Here is a 19,811-nt window from a genome sequence, read left to right on the forward strand (position 1 = left end):
GCGCCCTCTGGTCCTCCCTCCCCTCCCTCGGCTTCTGGCGCACGACCCTCTACCCCGGTGCCCTCCCCTGAAATCCACCCGCCCCTCCTCCCAGAGTCCCCAGCCCTGTCCCTGAAAGCCTTCCATCTTCCGGGGGGGTCCCCTTATTCCTCCCGCTGACCCCTCCGCGCCAATCTCTTCTCCCACTGACCCGCTCGGCCGTCCTCTCTCTCGGCGTCGGGTCACGAATCCCGCCCTCCCATCCTGACTGCTCTCGCCTCTGCCCGCCCCCGCCGTCCCCGCCGTCCCCGCCGTCCCCGCCTCGCTCTCCCTCCGCTGACATTGAGGCCTCCCCGCTGCGCCTCCCTCCGAAGCCGTGCCCACCCGGGACTACCCACGGCCCCGGGCGCAGGGAGAGCCCCTCGCCCAGCCCACCCTCCCGGATACCGCCCCCAGCCCCAGCCACTCCCCCACCGCCCCCGGCCCGCACTCACCCGCCTCCCTCCGCTCGCGCAGCCGAACCTGCCGGCAGCGACACCTGACAGCGGCCCAATCAAAGCGCGACTTCTTTGCCGTCCGGCCAATCCGCAGAGGGCGCGCACCGGCAGCAGTCAGGCTGCGTTGGCCGGAGCTTCGGAGTGGAGGAGGGTGGCCCCTAGTGGCCGCCTCGGGAAATGCAACCTGATGCTCCTCTGGATTTCCTACTGCGTCGCCAGCCCCCAGCCTAGACGGAGAGGCTAACCAGTAACACCAAATGGAAGGAAAATAAAAATGAGATACACGAAGAAGAGGCAAAGCTTGTGACATTGCACCTCCCTGAGGGCAGAAAACGAGTCTTTTTTTTTTTTTTTGTCTCTGTAAAGCAAATCCAGGTGTGATATAGGTAGACATAAGACCAGAAGACGGAAAGGGAAGAGGTAGGGTGGGCGAGGTTAAGGGGAGGAACAAGGAGACTGATTTATGAAAGATGCAAGAAAACGGTGGACGTGGAAAACTGAGCAAACCGATTACTGTCTCCACACTCTGCTGCTTCTCTGGTCTGCAGCCTTGGAATCTGAAAAGCTGGCTTTGAATCTTGCTCTTGACTGTGTAGCTTTGGGAAAGTCACTTTGTTTCCGGGAGCCTCCACTGTGCTTATTTGTAAGGATGCAACCTAACACCAGCTTTGCACGGTGCTGCTGCTTGGGACAAAATACTTAGGAAATGCAGTCCGTGGGGAAAGAGATTGATTTTGGCTCAGGGGTTCAGAAGTTTTGATCCTTAGCTCCATTGCATTGGCCGTGAGGAGAGGCAGAACATAATGGTGGCTGGGTAAAGGGTATTTGCTTATTGGCTCATAGAAAGCAGAGAGGGAGGAAGGGGCAGAGGACAAGATGCATTGCTCAAGGTATGCCACAGGGACATACTTTCTCCAACTAGGCCCCACATCCTCTCTTTCACCATGTTCCAATAATGTCATCACATTATGAATCCATTGATTAGATCGAAGCCCTCAGAATCCACTCACTTCACAAAAGTGCATCAGCTGGTAAGCAAGCTCCAATACAGGAGCCTGTAAAGGGCATTTCTTATTTAAACAGAGCAGATATGCTCATATGAAAGCATTTTCTTGTAGTATATTAGTGTTGTGCTTGAGTCTTCATTTAGGCTTCCCTGGTCAGGAGTTTGAAATTCTCCATTTGTTCTCTGTAACTTTAGGGACCTCATAGTTTTCCTAGTTAGATGTCTTAGCTTACTGACCACCACTAACCCCCAAGGCCTCTTGAATGGGTAAAGATGATTCTAAGGGCAGAATCTACAAATAATCAATGATAGTTAATGCTCAGACTCATACTTACAGCATCTCCTGAGTTTAAAACTTCTGCAGTGATGCCACTGAAAATAGACTCTGATCCTGGTCATATGTTAGAATGATCTAATTCTCAATGAAAAAAAAAATATATATATAAAGTTTCCTTGTAATTTCAGGGGTTTTTGTGGGGTTGTGTGTGTATTTTGTTTGTTTGGTTGGTTGGTTTTTGAGACAGGGTTTCTCTGTGTAGTCCTGTCTATCTTGGATCTCGCTCTGTAGACCAGGCTGGCCTCGAACTCACAGAGATCCACCTGCCTCTGCCTTCCTAGTGCTGGGATTAAAGGCGTGCGCCACCACTGCCTGGCGGGTTTCTTATAATTGTAAAGTGCTATAAAGCATTAAATATTAGCAATAATAATTATTAACAAATAAAGTACTATATATATATATAGATAGATAGATAGACAACTTCCCATATGCAAGAAAATAATTTTCTGCATGTGTGTGGGTGTTTTGCCTGCATGTTTGTGTACCATGTGTATTCTTGGTGCCCGAAGGACAAAAGAGAGCGTCAGGTCCCCTGCAACTGGAGATACAGACAGTTGTCACCCACCATGTGGTCACTGGAAATGGAACTAAGTCCTCCGAAAGAACAGCCACTGAGTCATCTCTCCAGTCCCATAAGGTAAGTTTTTAAAATGACTAACAACACATCACATGCCTGTCAGGGGCTCACGAAGAATAAGAAAAGTACACAAATATATGAATCTTCTCCGCAGAGCTGTTATTTCATGTAGGAAGGCATTTTTCCAAACTTAAATAACTTCTCTACTCTAGCAGGCTTTATTCTCTTCTGTTATTCTCCCTTCCCACCCCCTATCTCCTGAACACCTTCTCAGCCAAATAACAGCCCCATTGCTCTGGAAGGTTATCTCCTTCTTTCATCTGGGTAAATACACACCATCCCAAGTAATTACGTTTACTTACTCATACCCTACTCCTTCACCTAGACAATGAACACCCACAGCGTAGGTAACATTATTTTGTCTCTGAAAGTGAGCAAGCTCCAACAGCAGATTTCAATCTATTCTCTGAGAATTGTATTTCATCAAGTAATGGACCAAAAAAAAGAAATGTATGGCCTCTAAGGACACCCACAAATAACGAAGGTAAAAAAGTAGCCATGGGGGAGATGGGCTTGAGGGTAATAAGGGAGTGTGTATTAGTGGGGCCAGTGGGGGTAGTGAAGGGTAATTCTTCTTTCCAAACATTCTTAAGATTTCCAAATATCTTGCTGTCTTCTGGACCATCAGGAAGCGTAAGGAAGATATATTAATGTCAGTATATCTGCTCTGCTTGGCTGGCCCTCCACAACAAAGCCTTGCATCCCTATCTCAGCTCCTGTTTTCATTGCCTTTCCTGCTATAATAAAAGTCAAGTTGCACCTAGTCCTGCTTGTAGCTGTGGAGACAAACCCTCTTGAGTCTGAATGTGCACTTCACGAAAGAGAGAGAGGATCAGGAAGAAGGCAGAGATTCCCTGATGACCTTATGCCCTTGGACACCACCAGCCTTTACACTGCAGATTAAACTGTGTTAGAGCGCCAAGAGAGAAGCACATGTGGTTCGGAAGACCTGTGCCTGCCTGTTCCATTCCACACCCAATCATCTCACCACGCCCTTCCCCTCTCTTTATATTCCCCTCCAGTCCAGGAACTGCCAGCTGCGGAGAAGGGAGAGAAGGAAGAAGAAACTCACCATTCCCTGCCCTGCCCCAGCCCCACACCCAGAGCAATCAACAGGTAGGCAAGCTTCCGACACTATTCAGGAGTCCTGTGAACAGCAGACAGGTTTGAGCCTGGAATTGAGGAAGAAAAATAAAAGATCAAAGGTGAAGTTGGGGATAGGGTAAAGGAGGGGAAGAAAAAAAAAAGCAGGGCCCCATGAGAAGTGGAAGCAGGAAATAGTCAAGCTGAAGATTTGGGGACAATGTGTGTGGGAGACAGCACAGATGGAATAAGAGCTAATAGCTCCCTGATTCTTCTCAAGTATTATCCTTTCTCAACCTTATTAGGAAAGGATAGGTGTAGCAAGGAATTCCCTGGTCCTCTTCCTGGTTCTTAGGAAAAGGTGACCTTGAGGCCGGCAGCGGGAGTCTCTTCCCCTGTGCTCTCCCAGCCTTCCTGTATCTGTTTATTCTGTGGTTTTCCTGAGGCTGCCTCTCCTGGGTAAAATGAAGAGATTGTGTGCAGATCGATTGTGTGCAGAGACGAGGCTGGGCAATGTCACCCCCCCCCCCCAATACCCACAAAATAGACGGATTGGGTTTCAGATTAAACCGAGGGGGCATGGGAGAAGGGGGTTTCAGGCTTCGGAAATCCCCGTGGTGCTGTCCTCCACTTGGTGCTGAAATCTGACTACCCTCATTCTCGGTGGGCCTATGTCCCCAGCCTCAGCGAGTGAGTCTCCGGCCTTCCTAATTACCTGGCTGGTGCTACCCAACCCCACCCCCGCACACCTAGCGCGGTGGCAGGCGGGAAGGCGGAGTCTGAGTGAGCCCCACCCCTGGAGACTGCGGCTGGGGCCTCCCTCCGCTCCCGCTGGCCGCTTGCTTGCTCGCTGCGCCTCTCCTGCAGCCTGGTTGGCACCTGCTGCCACCTCAGCTTCAGCCTTCATCGTGACCCCTATTTTGGCTTCAGCCTCGGACCCAGCTCCGGCCCTCTCACTATCCGATTGCATCCTTCCTCCTAGTTCCTGACTTGCTCCGAATCCAGTAGCTGCATCCCCAAGCCATGGCTGGTCCCTTCTCCCGTCTGTTGTCTGCCCGCCCCGGACTCAAGCTCCTGGCTCTGGCTGGAGCTGGGTCTCTCGCTGCTGGGATTCTGCTCCGTCCGGAATCTGTGCGAGCTGCCAGTGAACGGAGGAGACTATATCCCCCGAGGTATCAGTGCCTGAGACGCATGAGGTGGGGGGTGGGGGTGGTGATGGGAACCGAAGGGGGGTAGAAAGGATGACTTGAGCAATAGACAGCCCCCCACCAAAGATGGATTTCTGTACAGTTTGGAGATACCAGCCGTATAAGAGGAATAGGGCCAAATTCGTAAGGCAAGATCATGTCTAAGAACGTGTCACCTGATGTCTCTGCCTCCAAGCCAGCTTTGGCCTGCAAAGTCTAGGTTCACCCACTACCCAAATACCTTACTGGAATACTAGAAACTACCTTTTCCCCATCTCAACCTATTCTCCTTGTTCTTAATTCTCCTGAGCCTTTCCCCTCCCCCACCTCTACTGCTGTGCTCACTAGAGAAAAGGAACTGTGTAGATCTGGGGGAATTGAGGCAGACACAGGCAGCAAGAACTATTCGGGGCGGGAGGGGGGAAGACCCTGGAAATCCCTAAAGAGATTATCAAGATTTAGCCTACCTCTAGTTCCCCCTCCTTCCAAGGAGCACAGACAGACATGGCTCCCTGGACAGCTCCCAGCTGGCATCAGTAGGTCTAGTCGCCTGTGACCTCCCTCCATGGTTACTGGGTACCCCCTTCCCAGTGCTGAGTACCCAGACCTCCGAAAGCACAACAACTGCATGGCCAGTCACCTGACCCCAGCAGTCTATGCCCGGCTCTGTGACAAGACCACACCCACCGGTTGGACACTAGATCAGTGCATCCAGACTGGCGTGGACAACCCCGGCCACCCCTTCATCAAGACTGTGGGCATGGTGGCTGGAGATGAGGAGACCTATGAGGTAGGGGGCCCCTCAGACTCTCCCTGGTGACCCAAGTCACCTTTCCAGAAATCCTAATTCCTTCTTCCCCCTAAAGATCCTTCCTGTCTGTTCCCTCAAGACTCTGGATTGTCGATACTCAAATTTTCCGACCCAGGGAAATCAACTTAGAATTGGAGTGTAGGAAGGAGTTTCCTCTTTATAACCATCTCTCCCTCCTAACGCCCTCTCAGATATTTGCTGAACTGTTTGACCCTGTGATCCAAGAGCGACATAATGGATACGACCCCCGAACAATGAAGCACACCACTGACCTTGATGCCAGCAAAGTGAGCCAACTACGACACTTCCGATTTGTGTGGCCTTGTGCACAATGCTCTGTATCTCCAAATCATTACACCTTGTTTCCTGGATCTTGGTTAGACTGCTGAGCTTTCGATTATTGATAAGAGAAAGAATTGTATACCTCGAAGAACAGCAGCTATGACGACACAGTGGATAAGAGTGACTATATCAGGATGATGGGGCTGGGGAAAATATGATCAAAGTCCACTATGTGTATGAAATTGTGAAAGAATTTTTTAAAAAGTGACTATGCCCTGGCTGGGTGTGGTGACTCACACCTGTAATCTCAGCCCTCAGGAAAGACACCCCACACACACACCTCAAAAAAAAAAAAAAAAAAAAAAGGCTGTACCCAAAGTGGGAAGTTTGGAGAAATAGACCGTGATGTCCTCTTCAGTTAGCGTGCCTGTACAATGTGTCCTTCCTTCCAGTGCGTGCTCTATAATCCTTAAGAGCTCCCACCTGTGGTATGTCTGTGACTTACTCATTCTTTTACTCCTCAGATCCGTTCTGGCTACTTTGATGAGAGGTATGTATTGTCCTCGAGAGTCAGAACTGGCCGAAGCATCAGGGGACTCAGTCTGCCTCCAGCCTGCACGCGCGCAGAGCGGCGAGAGGTAGAGCGTGTGGTGGTGGACGCACTGAGCGGCCTGAAGGGTGACCTGGCTGGACGATACTATAGGCTCAGTGAGATGACAGAGGCTGAGCAGCAACAACTCATTGATGTGAGGGGCCTTGAGAGGGAACGGGGCTGTGGGGGCAGTTGATGGAAAAGGGTAAGCGGGGAGGCTGGGCCAGACAAGATGGACTTTGAGAGACCCAGACGATACTGTGAGAACTCTTATGGCCAATCCCTTTACTCCCCTCAGGACCATTTTCTGTTCGATAAGCCTGTGTCCCCATTGCTGACTGCAGCAGGGATGGCTCGAGACTGGCCAGATGCTCGGGGAATCTGGTATGAGGCTGATCCGCCTTTTTGGTTTCCCTTGTATGTGTATGTGACACACACACACACACACACACACACACACACACACACTTCCCCTCCATCTCCCCCAGTTCTCATCTTGCCTCCTGATCCCTTTACCTCTTCCCTCAGGCACAACAATGAGAAGAGTTTCTTGATCTGGGTGAATGAGGAAGACCACACACGGGTCATCTCTATGGAGAAAGGCGGCAACATGAAGAGAGTGTTTGAAAGATTCTGCCGGGGCCTCAAAGAGGTTGGAGAAGGGTGTGCAAGGGAGCTAAGTGGGAGGAAATGAGAAAAATCGAAGAGCAGCCTAGGTAGATAGGTTATATCATTTGTCAGCCAACCCAGGGTATTTCTGATCATACAAAGAGTCATTATTAGTCATGCAAGGACAGTAGTTACAAACCAAGGTCATCCTTGGAAAACCAGGGCATATAATTACTCTTAAAATAGGAAGAACGTCAGTAACCTAGAGAAGGAAGTAAAGCATAATCTTTGCCAAGTAATGCAAAGAAGGAACCAATGATATGGCAAGCCAGTGCTGGGGTGGGTGGTGTGAGGTAGGATATGCAGCTAAGGAGAATGTTAGAGCCTGGATTGATGTAGGGGGTTGAGAGATTGGTATGTTTATGATCCATCACCCAGTTCTGAGCCAAGGTGGGCCTTGACTCTGGATTCTATCTAGCATTTTATCTAGGCTTTGAGCTGAGAATGGGAGAGAGACTAGGGGAGATGGAGGCTGAAAAGGCTGAATGAAAGTTCTGGAATGAATGGTTCTAGATGAGAGGTCAATCTGTGGTCTTATGGATTGGGTCACTATATTTAATTCTGTGTTAGAAACTGCCATAGATCTATTCCTTAGTGTATATTCTTGTATCTACAGTTTTATTTTTGGACTTGTAAAGAAAGAGAGCTTTGCATCTAGATTCTAGCTAGGAAGCTTATACTATTTTTGGCAAGGAATGGATAATGTTCTTTGAGTGGGTAGAAAAATACTCTTTAATTATATGACTCAGTTTCCTCATCTATAAAGTTGAGATAGTATGATTGCTTATATTTTAGGTTGTGAGGATTAAATGAAAATGCAGGCAAAGTAACAATAAGTATTAGCTTCAGCATAATTAGTTTCAGGCTTATGATTCCTTCTGAGCTATTGAGAGTGTCATCTTTGCTTATTCTGGGTAGTGGCCTTTGTATTTATTGCTCTGACAGAACCTAATCTCTTCAATTCTAATAGTCTAACGGTGGTTAGACTGGCTAAGGAAAGCGGGGACACCTCTGTACTCCCCGTCTCCTCACACCCATACCTATGGATCTGGCTTCTCTGCTCTACTTTCTCATTCCTCTCCAGCCAAGAGCAGGCTCTTCTGCCTCTTCCTGTGCCAAATCTTATTGTCCTGTTTCTGTTAAAAAGATAATTGATGCATAAAGAGCTCATGGAACAATCAACCATTTCTCTGTCTGTGTACCACTTCTGTTCATTTCCATAGGCCACCCTTAATGTACCATGCCCTCAAGTCTCTTCATGAACAATGAGTTGTCCACAATCTTATCAGAATGCATATACTGCAATATCAAAGTTACCTTTCATGTGCGATGACAATAATTTTTTTTTGAGCTGAGGATCGAACCCAGGGCCTTGCACTTGCTAGTCAAGCGCTCTACCACTGAGCTAAATCCCCAACCCGACAATAATTATTTAACAACAAAGAACATGCCATTCATCCATTCTCAAGTTTCTTGTTGTAACATATTTCTAGAGTGTTTGTAAGGGCTAACTAAGAGGGATAGAGCCATCCCCGATTTCTTCGCAACAGAACTTCTGTCCGCACAGGTGGAGAAGCTGATCCAGGAACGAGGCTGGGAGTTCATGTGGAATGAACGTTTGGGATACATCTTGACCTGTCCATCTAACCTGGGCACTGGACTCCGGGCAGGAGTGCACATCAAGCTGCCCCTGCTAAGCAAAGTAAAGGAGATGTGGGGTTAGAGAGGGGTGTGAGTGAGGAGATTGGATGGGGATGGAGAAGGCTCTCCAAAAGGAGCCAGGCATATCATATCACAGCTAAAGGGCCAAGGGCAAGGTAGGAATAGTCTCTGCCTCTATTGACCTGGCCCTGATTTCTGTCTTGCCTATAGGATAGCCGTTTCCCCAAGATCCTAGAGAACTTGAGACTCCAAAAGCGTGGAACCGGAGGAGTGGACACTGCTGCCACAGGCAGTGTCTTTGACATCTCTAATTTGGATCGACTTGGCAAGTCCGAGGTGAGGTCTCAGGTGGAGGAGTTGAGATGAGACAGTGAGTGAGCCTCGGGAATGTAATAGCATCTGAAGGAAAGTTCAAGTTGAGTTGGGGAGAGGAGGGGATACGTTTTCAGAGATGGAAGATCAGTGCTAAGAAAGAAATTCAGGTCGGGCAAGGTGGTTCATGCTTTTAAGATGAGCAGAGGCAGGTAGATCTCTGTGAGTCTCAGGCCAGCCTGGTCTCCACAGCAAGTTCCAGGCCAGCCAGGGCTACATAGTGAGATCCTGTCTCGAAAGAAAGAAAGGAAGGAAGGAAGGAAGGAAGGAAGGAAGGAAGGAAGGAAGAAAGAAAGAAAGAAAGAAAGAAAGAAAGAAAGAAAGAAAGAAAGAAAAGAGAAGAAAAAGAAGTTCGGCTGGATTGTGGGAAGTAGAGATCAAGGATTAGTGTTCTTCAGGTGGAGCTGGTACAGCTGGTCATCGATGGAGTAAACTATTTGATTGACTGTGAACGGCGTCTGGAGAGAGGACAGGATATCCGAATCCCTGCACCTCTTGTCCACGGCAAACATTAATCCCCCATCCCCAGCAAATGAATCAAGAGCCCTAGGACTTCTGCATATTTAATGGTGGCCCATTCTGCTTGCCCTGGACCTGCCCCTCACTCCCTCTCCTAGTAAAGACTCCACATTATGTCCCAGCTGTCTGTGTTATTTCTGTTGGTGTGGTGAGGAGGAAGTAGGAAATGAAAAGAAACAGCGGGGTTATTCATGATGGCAAGAGACACTATGCCAGGAGCACTGATTCTCAGGTGGGTGGTGGAATACATTACCCATATTCCTCATGCACTTACTGAGAATGATCAGAACGCACTTCCATTTACAATTTGTTCAGTATGATGTAAGTTTTCTCCCTCAGCCGAAGGAACAGTATCATAACAGGTAGCCAACAGAGCTGAGGGTCAATGCCAGAGCCCAGGAGGACTGGAACCAGTCATAGAGACCCCAGGCTGAGCTTCGACCTATAATGAGACGAGGGATAGGAAGAACATCACAGTTCTGTTCCCTAGGAGCCTTGGATGCTCCAAAACTAGCTCTCCGTGTATAAATGCCTCTACTCCAGAGATTCTCCTGCATGGGTTCTGAGGGCCCAACAGCACCAAGTTGGGGCTTGGACTCTGGGTCAGCTGACAGCTTATCAAGCTGTGCAACTGGTTACTTGCCCCGCTGTTCTGGGATCTCCTTCCCTTCGTACTGGGCCCATGCAACTGCCTGTCGCTGCTCGGGACTCAGGTAGGCCATTTGCTCCGGTGTAACAGCCACAGCCTGAACACTGGTGAGACTAGATAACTGGATGGGGTCGAATACCACCTAGAGGTAAGGACAGGAGTCAATACACCATAACCCTGTTGGGCCCCTGCTCCCCCTATGGTAACCCTAGGCCCCAGTCCAGCAACACTTACTGCAAACTTGGGAGCAGGGATGATGGAAATGGCTAGAGGAGTCAGGCCCTGGATCTGTCCTCGCAGTAGTGCCGAAAGAGCCAGGTCTGGGATGCCAGCTAGTGGAGGAAGCAGAGCGCATCTAACTATCAGAATCCACCCATGATGTGGTCACAAAACCCTGACAACCAGTGACAACCAGCTGCCCCACCTGCCAGCGTGCCAATTTCAGTGAAGATCTCAGGCCCCCAGTTACTGACTGGGCCGAAGCCACCAGGCAGCACAAGGAGGTAGGCCAGAACTTCCAGCTGTTCCTCAGAGCACGGGAGCTGCAGTTTGCCCAGGAAGAGAGCTGCTTGGCTGTGGGGCAGCAGGAAGAAAGGGAGAGGACTTCAGCTTTGAGGACAGAAGCTGTGGTCATAAGATGGAGGAAGAGGCGGCTTCAAGTGGACTCCCTTCCTTCATAGGACAGCCCACCCCCCCAACCTTCCATAGGTAACCTAAACTCCCAACTGCTGATGTGCCGTAGCTCCTCTGGCCGCAGTCCACAGAGTGTGTGGCCGAGTGCCGTCAGATGAATGAAATCCAGGTGGCTCACATGCCGACCACTCTGCCGCAGGAAACTGGAGACCACAGCTCGGAGCTGGTGGAGCACAGGGTACAGAGATAAATCAATCTTGGGGAATTAATGGATGGGAAAGTGACTAGGGGAGTGGAAGGTGCTCCTGGACTATGTTGCCTTGTTCTAAACATCAGAAGATCCTGTAGCCATAAAGAAAAATCAAGGATGCACCCTTGGCACTCACAAAGATAGGAGGAGGAGGGGGAGACGGGGCCTGGGGAATACTGTGTATGTAGGACCTCAGAGAATAAATCACAGAGTTCCTAAGGTCCCTAGTATACAGTATTGAGAAAAGACAAGCTGAGTGTGGTGATACTCTTGCAATCCCAGATTTGGGAGACAGGCAGGAGAATCAGAAGCTCAAGGCTATCCTCAGCTGTGTAAGAGGGTCAAGACCAGAGCGGGCTACCTAAGACCCTGTCTACAAAAACAAAAACAAACCGAGAAAAGATAGAAAGAATGGCCTGAAAGGATCACAAGAGAAAATCTGGTAGGCTTGGATGCTGTAGAGGACTAGGTCTACAGGATGGATGTCTGGGGCTAGGCCAGGAAGAGAGAAGGTGGTACCTGGACAGAGCTCCAGCCATCTATTTGCCCCAGGCTGCTGAGCACACCCCAATCCACCAGGGTAAGCTCCTGCAGCTCCCGCTCTCCCAGACCTCTCAGGAGCCGGCCCAGCTGCAAGATCTGCTCAGGACGGAATCCCCGGGGAGCACCCCACAACTAGGAGGAAGACAGGAACAATGTGAGTGGAAAAAGCACTGGACTGGGAGTCAAACTTCAGGGTCATGGTCTTTAGCTGTGGAACACCGGTCAGATCTCACTTGCCTTGTTTCTGGTTTCCACCACAGTAAAATGAGAGTTTCTCTGACTTGGGGGTTCTGAAAGGCTGGAGTCTCAGTAGGAAAGGAGAGCGGACTCTAGTTCATGAATCCTAAACTCTATGTGCACCAGACCCCCTGAGGCACCCAAACTCTCTGTAGATTCTCAGTCTGGCATGGGACCTAGGCAATCGCCTTTTAAGAACCTGTTCCCGCCAGGCGGTGGTGGCGCACGCCTTTAATCCCAGCACTTGGGAGGCAGAGGCAGGCAGATCTCTGTGAGCCTGGTCTACAGAGCGAGATCCAGGAAAGGCCCAAAGCTACACAGAGAAACCCTGTCTCAAAACAAACAAACAAACAAACAAACAAAAACAACAAAAAAACAAAAAGAAAAGAGGAAGGAAGGAAGGAAGGAAGGAAGGAAGGACAAACGAACCTATTCCCTGGACACTTTTGACAGCTGTTCAAATCGTCCCTCTATCTACCATACTACTCTTTCTTCAATACTGATCCCCTCTGACCTTCTACTTACAAGCCAAACCTCTCACTTTCATCTTCTGCTTCCCCACCTCTTACCCATGTCTCCATTCCCTTATGTCCCATATCACACCCACTCAACTTCCTCATGTTTTTACCCCTCTGGCCCTATTAGCCTCTCCATCCTAACCTGCTTGGCCTTGCCCATGGCTGCCTGTAGTTCCTCAGGACCAAGTCCTGGATCTCCAGCAAACAGTGACAGACAATCCTCAAAGTCTGAGAGTTCCATCTCTGCGATCTGTGTGGCAGACCAGGCTGCTGGGAAGGTGCCCCGGATGTCTGCACAGTTTGGTACAGGCTCTGAAGGCAGAAGGCAGAGACAAAGGGTCAGTGTGATACTAAATTATGCCTCCAGTGATAGCTACAGATCATTTAACCCTTGAAGGACAGAGCAGTGTGGGCATCATGGATTAAGGAATGATGACCGTGAGCATTATAGGGCTCATATGACAAGGCCATCCTTTGTTAAATGGAAGACAAGGAGATTGCTCAGATATTTAATAAAAGAGCTGAATCAGAACCCAGGTCTCTAGACTCATGATGTCTCCTTCTGTCTAGGGATTTCCCCAGCAGAGAGCTCCACATTTTGCCAGGCTAGAGAGAGCAAGAAAATGGAATTCTGGGATAAATTGTTGTTTTGAGACAGGGTCTTATGTAGCCCAGGTTGGCCTTAATCTGCTATGTAGCTAAGGTTGACCTTGAATTCCTGGTCATCCTGCCTCCATTCCCAAGTGTGAAGATGACAGGTATGTATACTACCACACCCAACTTTAAACATTTAATGGGTTATAAACTCCCAGGATTATAGACCCTTACAACCAGAAGAGACCTTGAATACCATCTTCTAACCCTGTGCTTTACTGATGACCAAAGCCCCAGAGAGCAGGAAATCTGCTCAGTGGGTCCAGCCCAGCCTCCCATCCCACTGTGGTGCCAGTGATAGAACCCAGGGCCTTGTAAATGGCAGCCAGCGCTCAGCCACCCACAGTCGCCCACCCAGGCTTCCAACTGCATTGTTTGCCTTGATTCCTTCTCCTACACCCCCTGCTGGAGTATTTGGGGAGCTTCACCTGGGAGACCCTCGGCAGCTGATTGCACAATTGCAGCTACTAGAACTGCTTTCTTGTGGGCAAGCTGTGGTCCTCCACACAGATGTCCCACTCTGCTCTGCTCCCAGCTCTGCTGCTTTTCTAGAAGCCGCTCCAGGGTCTCCGGGCCCAAAGCCTCCTGTGGGAGAGAGTAGAGGGGAGAAAGGCCATCTGGCAGGCAGGTCCAAGGGCTGTATTTTCAAGATCCTTTCATCAGGGCTGGGGACTCTTGACTGCAACACTGAAGCAAGACCACCATGAATTTTAAGCCCACCTGGGCTACAGAATAAGTTTAGGCCAGCCCAGCTGTCTCAAATAAACACACAAAATTGAAAACAAAAGCTATAAACAAGCCCTGCCTTTGTTTAGCAGTCTCCTCAGACACAGATTGCGCTTCCTTTGCCCTTCATGACCTAACTCCCAAGAGCAACCACTCAGTCTCCTTGCTCCTTCACCTCACCCTGGGGATCAAGGAAATTGCCTCAGTAGGCAAAGTGAATATGAGGCGTCCAGCTTGCTCTACTTCGTCCTGGCTCCACAATTCTGCTTTCCTGGGGGGGACAGATGAGACAGCGTGGAGTTGAGCGAACTGTGAGGAAAATCAGACATTCTGAGACTGGGGACTCAGGGTACCTTTAAAGCATATGGAATGGGATGCCACTGTGACTGATGGTCAAGGACCTGAGTATAGGATGTTACCAAAGTGCCATACCCAAGAATAGGTTCCTGCAACATCAGCCTTCCCAGCTCTGTGGCAAAGGTCTCTCCTAGGCAGAAGCCCTGCAGCTGACTGAGATGGGACAGGAGAATTGGTAAAGGGATCCGTCGTGTGCTCTCTATTCCCAGGAATCCAACCAAGGGGCCCAGTGTATTCAGTACATCTTCAGAGATTGGGGTCTCCTTTGGAGCCTGGAGAGAGGCATCAAGCCTTGGACAATGTGCCTGATCCAGAGTACCAGACTCCTTGATCAAGATACCAAGTCTCTTGACCCTACCTCCCCTCCCACTTCCAACTTGGCCCCCATGAAGACCATTGCTCATTTGCTGTTTTAAATAGTGAGTGAGCTCAGACAGAAGCAGAGAGAAAGCCCGAGAGATAGACTGCAAAGAATTTCTTACACATCAGGGGAAACCAGCATGAAACGTAAAGCAAGTTGGTCAAAAAATGAAGAGGCAGATCTAGAAGCCAAGGCCGGCAGGTAGGTTAGCGGTTTAGGGCTTGGGCCTAGAAGTGAAAGATCACTATTTGAGGGGCAAGGATAACAAAGGACCTGAGTCTGATGAGGAAGACTCTTACCAGGTTTTTCAGTGCCCGCTCTGCCAAGGCTGTCTTATGGAGTGGAGTCAGTGTAAGCAGCTGCTCTGGAGCACCATGGACCAACTCTACCACCAACATGATGGAATCATCGGACAATCTGTCCATCAGCTGGATCCTATTATTGAAATTTGACATTCAAGTAGAACTAAGTCAAGCTGAGAAGGGATCATCAAGCCTCACCTTCCTAATGTCAGACCTGAACCTGTGACTCTACACAGAACTGATGTTCAGCAGTGCTGAGCCAGCTCCCACCATGTACTTGAAGGGAGAGCACAAAGATAGTGACTATCTCTAGCTGTCCTTTGAAACAATCCTGCCTGATATAATGCACTCAAAAGCCCCAGATATTAAACACTGTTCAAATCCCTTAGCATTTGTTCACAAGTGAGGAACTCCAGTTTTCTGACTCATAGTCCAAGGTCTTTTACCTCAGCTGGGTTCTTGGAGTTCTACATTATCTTAGAGAATCAACATAGTTAAAGAGATTTAAATGGCCTTTAAAAGAAATAAGACAGAAATCAGAAGGCGTACCTGTACTCTATATAGAAAAGGGCCAAATGGATGAGAACCAAACTCTAGAGGAAAGCTTGCAAACTTGTCTGAATGGGCATTAACTGCTTTCATCATCCTCACATCTCTAGGGAGTCTTTAACCCCAGCCTTTCTCTAGGCTCACTTGCAGCTCAGATGGCAAGGCGCTGGAGAAGCACATGGGTAAAGAACTCATAAACTGGAGGCTGGAGAGATGGCCCAGTGGATCAGAGCACTGGCTGCTCTTCCAGAGGAAGAGAACCCACATTGCAGCTACAACCATCTATAACTCCTGTTCCAGGGTATCCAACACCGTCTTCTGGCCTCTGTGAGTACCAGGATATACTTGGTGTACAGAAATCTATGCAGTAAAATAACCATACACATAAAATAAAATAATAAATTATTAAAGCTCTAAAAGAAAGGTTGAGTGTAATGGCACATGCCTTTAATCCTGATACTTTGGAGCCAGAGGCAAAAGGATCTAGGAGTTCTAGGCCATCCTGGTCTACACAGTGAGTTCCAGGCCAGTGAGAGCTACACAGTGAGACCCTTTTTAAAAGATACTAATAAACCAGAATCTCTGGAATGGGGGAACCTCTCACCTAGCCCTCTCTCCCTCAATTCATATTTGAATCTGCTTTTTAACATTCCTTCCATGGGACCATCCAGCTTAGGTTTGGAGAGCACAAATGATCAGGAAGTCACTACTTTAACTGCATTCAAGTGCAAAAAAAAAGATTTTCACCTTGTTAATCCTAGTCTTGTCCCATGGAGCCGCTCACAAATAAACCTATACACTTTCTATTTGATAGCTTCTTGGGGACTTGGAGGCTTTTTAACACACTTCATCCCCTGCCCCCATCCACTCTTCTGAACATACTGAAAACATAGTGCACTAATCAGATTACAATCCTCTAGAACATAAATAGACCATTTCCTCCTTCATTTCAGTTACTACACATCCATTAATACAGCCTAGATTTTTTCCTAAATTCACCTGATGGCCACAACACAGTATTACCAGCCTTAGCTATCTTGTGCCAGGGCCATTCTTGGGAGTGGATGGACATGTGAAACAACTTTGGAAGAGTCCCTGTTTAGGACTGTAGATGGTGTCAGGAAAGCACCAGACAAAAAGCCATGTCTTCTGGGTATTTCCCAAGAGAGAGCTTCTAGTCAAAGGTGAGCACCCTGAGGCCCCCATATCTCCAGGCACGCACTCACGGTAAGTCCAGGAGCAGCCGTGTGTCAAGCTCACTCAGTTCTGGCCCCAGGGTAGTTAGCTCTGGCTCTGGTATTGTCATTCTCCGCTGTACCTCTGCCCAGATACAGGCCCGCTGGGAGGTATTGGATAGAGAAGGCAGGGTCAAGACAGAGCTGAGCACAGAGGCTGGGGTCCTGAACCCAGGGTTCAAGCCTCCCACTAGTTTGAAGACATCCTCTCACCAGGCTCCCTCGAACACCAGTGGGCAGTTGGTAGAGCATGTGTACCACAGCAAGGAAGTCTACCACTGAGCTGATCTGCTGCAGAAACTCACAGGACATGCCCCCTGCCAGGTTGCCCAGAGCCCTGTGGGCATGTGAGTGGGAAGATGCTCTTTAACACATGTAATAACCTGCCTGATCCTTAATATCAGCACTCTCAACACAAAGACAGATGTTCATTGACAGTCATTTACAGCTTGTGAAATGTTTGTATATAGATAACATCATTGGCTTCCCATAACATCATCAGTGTTTGGCAGCGTGAAAATAAAGAGCTACAAAGGTCAAGGGATAGTCTTAACATCAGTCTACCAGAAGTAAGTTGAGACCAGAGCTACGTCTTCAGATTCCAAAGTCTCCGGTTCTTTCACTGTAGGTGTAAGTAAAGTGATACCTACTTCTTTCTCTAGTGGCTCTAAAGTCACCTTGAATTAAATTAAGAACAGTAAATATCTATTAGGAGTTTCTACTGGGCCAGGTACTGTGTTAAAGAGATTATATGGCTGACTCTCATTCAATTTTCATAATAACTTTATTTTACACTTGATCTTAGCCAAAAGGCCGAGAAGCGATAACAACTTTATTTTAATTCTCATTATATAAAAGGAAAAACCTGAAGCTTAGAGTGACTTAGAGACCTGACTCTTGGTGACGAGGATGCGGCATGAGCCCAAGGTGTCTGAGTCCCACAGCAATAATTGGGATAGCTGTGGGACTGTAGAAAGGAAGGAGGAAGGCGAGGGAAGCGAAGAAACCAGAACACTGGCAGGGCTGGAAGAGTCGCCCATCCCTGTCTCCCCATCACACAGTGCCAGGTGTAGAGTGAGCACGTAATAACAACAACAATAACAATAATAATAATGCCAACTGAATTGAACCAACTGTCCAACCCGAGCTACTCACTGCAGATTCCTGAGGGTCAGGTTGGTGGGCACTTGCATCTTCTTCCAGAGAAACTGTGCCTATAGACAGACAAAGAGGAAACAGTTTCCCAGCAGAGGCACTGTCCTGAGGACCTCAGAGCTGAGCATGAGGCCATATTTCTTCACTTTGTGATTCCCACCAGCCCCCCTTTCCCAAAGTCCTACTCCCTTCTGAGAGAGAGAGAGAGAGAGAGAGAGAGAGAGAGAGAGAGAGAGAGAGAGAGAACAGTGATAGGGGATAAGGTATCTGAGCAAGGGCTGAGGAAAGGAAATGGAGAAGACAGAGAGGGCGATCTATGGGCAGAAGAAAGAGGTACCTGCTGCTCAGACCAAGGCAGCTGCCTATAGTGCCTCCGGTTTGCCAGAAGAGCCGCAGTGTCCAGTTGTAACAGCTTTAGTGGGAGCAGGGGAAGCAGGCAGTCTGGCCAAGTGGTGGGGATGGGCTGCTGGCAGTGGTGGGTAGAACAGTGCAGTGATAGGTGAGAGGGTCTGCACTAGCCCTCAGAGAAGGGCAGAAAGAGATCAAAGCCAGGATGGGGTGGAAGGGCATTTGCCATTGCAGCAATGAATACCTAGGTCCCTCACACCGCAGGCTATTGAGGTTTATGTTGCGCTAGCTAGACACCCGATGCACAGAAGTCCCCTAGCTTCTCTCGGCCTTCGTCTTTTCATTTGAAAGCAGGAGGTTGGCCTGGAGGATCTCAGGCCTTCTGGCTCTGACAGTGTAGGATAATGGAAGTAGTGATGTCCTGCATCAGGACCTGGGATGCTGTTAACATCTAGGTGGGCACAGAGCTAACCTGAACTCTCAGGGCCACTGTAGGGGGAGTGTACAAAGCAACACCAGCCAGTTGAAACCACCCAGAACATGGAAAGGTGCTCAGTCTGGAGATCCCACACATACCTGACCAGGAACGCACACAGTTGTGCCAGCACCTGTTGCACCCATACTTTTAACACCATCTTTTACCTGCACAAGAATTAGTAGTATTTGTGTGCATGCTTGCATGAGTGCGTGCATGCGCATATGGTCTCTGGCCACAGGGAAGATGCCCACCCCTATATACCACACATCTTCTGCTTATCTCGTTCTCCTGTTCACATACCCGAAAAGTCTGCAGCAGTGCAGCAGTCTGGCAAGCTGAAAGCCTTGACAGCTCAGGGCCCAGGCAGGAACAAGCCCCAAGCAGAATCCGCTTAGGGATGGCCTGGAGTGTCTGGGGGCTGAGACCTGGCAGCAGAGGATGCAAGGAGCAGAGTTCCTCCAGGGATAGCTAAGGAACAAGAGACAAGAGTCCTGAGGAAGGGGGGCAGGATGTTGGGGAGACAGGAGCCCTGTACAGTCGGGCAATAGGTATGAGGGGAGCTGAGAGGGAGGAGAGAGACGTGATGCAAGAGCCATGGGAACAGGGCACAGAGCCTCTGGGAGACACAGAACTTGATGCTACTCACATCGTGCCTAGGGAGGAGCCTTCCAAACAGCAGAACAGCCTGGAATGGAATGGAACAGGAATCAGCAGCTCTCAGCTCCCACTAGCCAAGTTCCAAACAGGCCCCAGACCTGCCCTCTAAAGCTTGCAGTTCCCTCCCACTCACCCCAGGGACCAACTCTCTGTCTGAGGGTCCTTCTTGAGCTGAGAAAGGGGAAGGAGGCATTCCTTGTTCACCTTCAGCGCTACCCAGGGAAAGGAAGGGCTGATCATATCTCTGATTCTCATGACTGGGGCTACAGGCAATAAGGCAAGCCCACCTGGGCAGGTGTGACACTGGCTCCCTGTAGGGCAGGAAGCATAGCTCTGAGCTGGGACTCTGACAGCTCCCGCAGGAAGCGGAGGCCCAGCTGGGAAAAGAGAGGTGCCCAGACCCGCAGCTCTCGGGGGCTTAAGACAGCTCCTCCAGATGAACGCAACAATCCCAGAAGTTCATATGCCACCTATAACAAAGGAAGGCTTGGGATTAGCGAGAAAACACAGCTGTATCCAGGACTGT

General features: G+C 49.2%; 3 protein-coding genes across 18 annotated transcripts in view; 1 reads left to right on the forward strand and 2 right to left on the reverse strand.

Moving 5' to 3' along the window:
• The window catches only part of Ppip5k1 (diphosphoinositol pentakisphosphate kinase 1), a 44,796-nt gene extending 44,262 nt beyond the window's left edge, over positions 1-534 (reverse strand). For 14 of the 16 annotated variants that reach the window (XM_036183490.1, XM_036183499.1, XM_036183491.1 and 11 more), the window contains exon 1: positions 474-534. The gene's annotated coding sequence lies outside the window, so the exon portion shown is untranslated. Of the gene's footprint in view, positions 1-190; positions 252-473 lie in introns of those variants that run through there. The other 2 variants (XM_036183489.1, XM_036183494.1) reach the window with 2 other exon arrangements.
• Positions 535-4,330: 3,796 nt separating this feature from the next.
• On the forward strand, positions 4,331-9,754 carry Ckmt1a (creatine kinase, mitochondrial 1A). Its single transcript, XM_036186083.1, has 9 exons — positions 4,331-4,711; positions 5,318-5,516; positions 5,729-5,824; positions 6,344-6,565; positions 6,710-6,795; positions 6,940-7,063; positions 8,648-8,782; positions 8,953-9,078; positions 9,513-9,754. Exons 1-9 carry the CDS (start codon positions 4,563-4,565, stop codon positions 9,627-9,629), a joined length of 1,254 nt encoding a protein of 417 aa, XP_036041976.1. The 5' UTR covers positions 4,331-4,562; the 3' UTR covers positions 9,630-9,754.
• A 2-nt stretch (positions 9,755-9,756) lies between these two features.
• The window catches only part of Strc (stereocilin), a 43,544-nt gene continuing 33,489 nt past the window's right edge, over positions 9,757-19,811 (reverse strand). The window contains exons 14-32 of the mRNA XM_036186080.1: positions 19,573-19,755; positions 19,275-19,313; positions 18,929-19,096; positions 18,727-18,792; positions 18,140-18,268; positions 17,803-17,861; positions 16,861-16,984; positions 16,639-16,751; positions 14,861-14,996; positions 14,276-14,472; positions 14,024-14,114; positions 13,546-13,702; positions 12,606-12,775; positions 11,685-11,840; positions 10,996-11,138; positions 10,707-10,855; positions 10,517-10,614; positions 10,277-10,424; positions 9,757-10,075 (exon numbers count right to left, since the gene is read on the reverse strand). Coding sequence (XP_036041973.1) covers positions 9,987-10,075; positions 10,277-10,424; positions 10,517-10,614; positions 10,707-10,855; positions 10,996-11,138; positions 11,685-11,840; positions 12,606-12,775; positions 13,546-13,702; positions 14,024-14,114; positions 14,276-14,472; positions 14,861-14,996; positions 16,639-16,751; positions 16,861-16,984; positions 17,803-17,861; positions 18,140-18,268; positions 18,727-18,792; positions 18,929-19,096; positions 19,275-19,313; positions 19,573-19,755 — 2,415 coding nt within the window. The 3' untranslated portion in view covers positions 9,757-9,986. The remainder of the gene's footprint in view (positions 10,076-10,276; positions 10,425-10,516; positions 10,615-10,706; positions 10,856-10,995; positions 11,139-11,684; positions 11,841-12,605; positions 12,776-13,545; positions 13,703-14,023; positions 14,115-14,275; positions 14,473-14,860; positions 14,997-16,638; positions 16,752-16,860; positions 16,985-17,802; positions 17,862-18,139; positions 18,269-18,726; positions 18,793-18,928; positions 19,097-19,274; positions 19,314-19,572; positions 19,756-19,811) is intronic.

Source organism: Onychomys torridus, chromosome 4, assembly GCF_903995425.1.
Source record: "Onychomys torridus chromosome 4, mOncTor1.1, whole genome shotgun sequence".
Taxonomy (NCBI): domain Eukaryota; kingdom Metazoa; phylum Chordata; class Mammalia; order Rodentia; family Cricetidae; genus Onychomys; species Onychomys torridus.